Source organism: Arachis stenosperma, chromosome 10, assembly GCF_014773155.1.
Source record: "Arachis stenosperma cultivar V10309 chromosome 10, arast.V10309.gnm1.PFL2, whole genome shotgun sequence".
Classification (NCBI taxonomy): Eukaryota; Viridiplantae; Streptophyta; class Magnoliopsida; order Fabales; family Fabaceae; genus Arachis; species Arachis stenosperma.
In genome coordinates this window covers 354,156-355,901 of record NC_080386.1, presented here as the reverse complement: position 1 = coordinate 355,901, position 1,746 = coordinate 354,156, and the positions used below count along the sequence as shown (strand labels likewise).

The 1,746-nt window shown below is 44.3% G+C and overlaps 1 protein-coding gene across 1 annotated transcript; it reads right to left on the bottom strand.

Annotated features, from left to right (window-relative positions):
- Window positions 1-158: 158 nt before the first annotated feature.
- On the bottom strand, window positions 159-733 carry LOC130955339 (ethylene-responsive transcription factor 3-like). The gene is made up of 2 exons (XM_057882178.1): window positions 332-733; window positions 159-263 (listed from the first exon to the last, which is right to left on the bottom strand). Exons 1-2 carry the CDS (start codon window positions 731-733, stop codon window positions 159-161), a joined length of 507 nt encoding a protein of 168 aa, XP_057738161.1.
- Window positions 734-1,746: the final 1,013 nt, after the last annotated feature.

Below are 1,746 nucleotides of genomic sequence, written 5' to 3'. Positions count from 1 at the left end.
GAGTCGCTCTGTTTGGCCTGACGGAAAACGGTGACGTGGCTCTCATGGCACTGACCTGACCGTTACGGGCTGCCACGTAGGATGGACTTTTGAAAAGAGAACATATTAGTCCAAAAACCCAAACGTTGCCGTTTCTCCCTCACCCCTCCAAACAAACCTTAATCCCCTTTTGCATTTTCAACCAATATTCCAGATTCAGATGAAGAACAAAGCAATTCAGCGACATATTCACCAACAACAGAGCACAAATTTAATTTCACAGGCTCCGTTTACAATTCAACCAGTTCAGATTGTGCAATTTATGAAGAATCAGCAACTTACAAAAAATTACATATGGAGGAAGCGACTTTGGCCGAAGAGAAAGTTGCCATCCAGGGCGGCGGAGGGTTGAATCTCCTATCGCAGCAAGTGGCGCTGGCGAAGCTGCAATTCTACATTGAGGGCTGGATCCTGAGCGGCGAGGAAAATTGGTATTGGCTTTTAGTCTCCGAAGTGTTCTTGCGGTGGCGTCGTAAGTGCGTGCGGCGTCCTCGGCGGAATCGAAGGTTCCGAGCCAAACCCTTGCTTTCTTCAATGGGTCTCTGATTTCGGTGGCGAATCTTCCCCACGATCTCTTCTTCGCGCCGCGGTATCTAACTTCCTTCAATACTGGCATCGGCCCTGATCCGTTTACCTCCGCCGTCGCAACCGCCGCAGTGGGTTTCAGAGCCGCAACTCCTCTGCCTCTTCCCATGGTGATGGCTTTGGTTTTTAATATAAAAAAGAGTAATTTGGTGATATTTTAAGGAACAAAGCGGAACTCAAATTGGGAAACGATGAAAAGAATTAAGCTTTAAAATCAAATAAGCATTTCAGTGTGTGAAATTTTGATGGGTTGTTCACACTGATTTTCAAGAAAGAAAGAGAGAGAAAGAAAGAAAAGCAACACCTTCTTCTTCTTCTTCTTCTTCTTTGAATCTTTATCTATGTTGTTGGGTGTGGTGTGGAGGGTGCGCATGGGGGAGGGGAGTAGAGTGTGTTAGGGTAAGCGAGGGAGTGGAAATGGATGGGGATAGGGCAAGGAGAGGAGGGGCAGCGTAGGTGGTGGTGGAAGAGAGAGTCAGGGGGAAATATGTCCTGTTTTGAAATGACATCGTTTTGGGGTGGGAGGACTAATATGTTCTATTTTGAAAAGCTACACGTTTTGGTGTGAGAGGACTAATATGTCCTGTTTTAAAAAGTTACATGCCACGTGTGCTCCCGTAACGGCCAGGTCAGTGCCACGGGAGCCACGTCAGCGTTTTCCGTTGAGCCCAACAAAGTCACTTTAGCGGAAGGGTAAAATTGTCCGCATTTTGGAAGGGTCAAGGACATGAATGTATTTTCCAATCCTCGGGGACGAAAATGTCCGCAGAAAAAAATGTTAGGGACGAATTTGTCCTTTACTCGCTTAAAAAGTAAATACGGTCAGATTTATATGCATTGATATGATAAATCTAACTATAAACCGAAAGTGGTCATCCTACCAAACATGACCACCAATTCCACATATCATCATAATCATAATGAGATCTATTATCCAGAAAAATAAACAAGGTGGATCAGACCAGCCAACACCATATATTATTTGTTTGTAACTTTGGGGTCTCTTTTGTGGAGTTTATAAACAAGGTGAAAGCAGTTTCAGACTGTGAATCTTTTAAATCCCCAGGTAGTGATGGATATAATATGAACTTCATTAAACAATGTTGGGAAGAGATTGGCCAG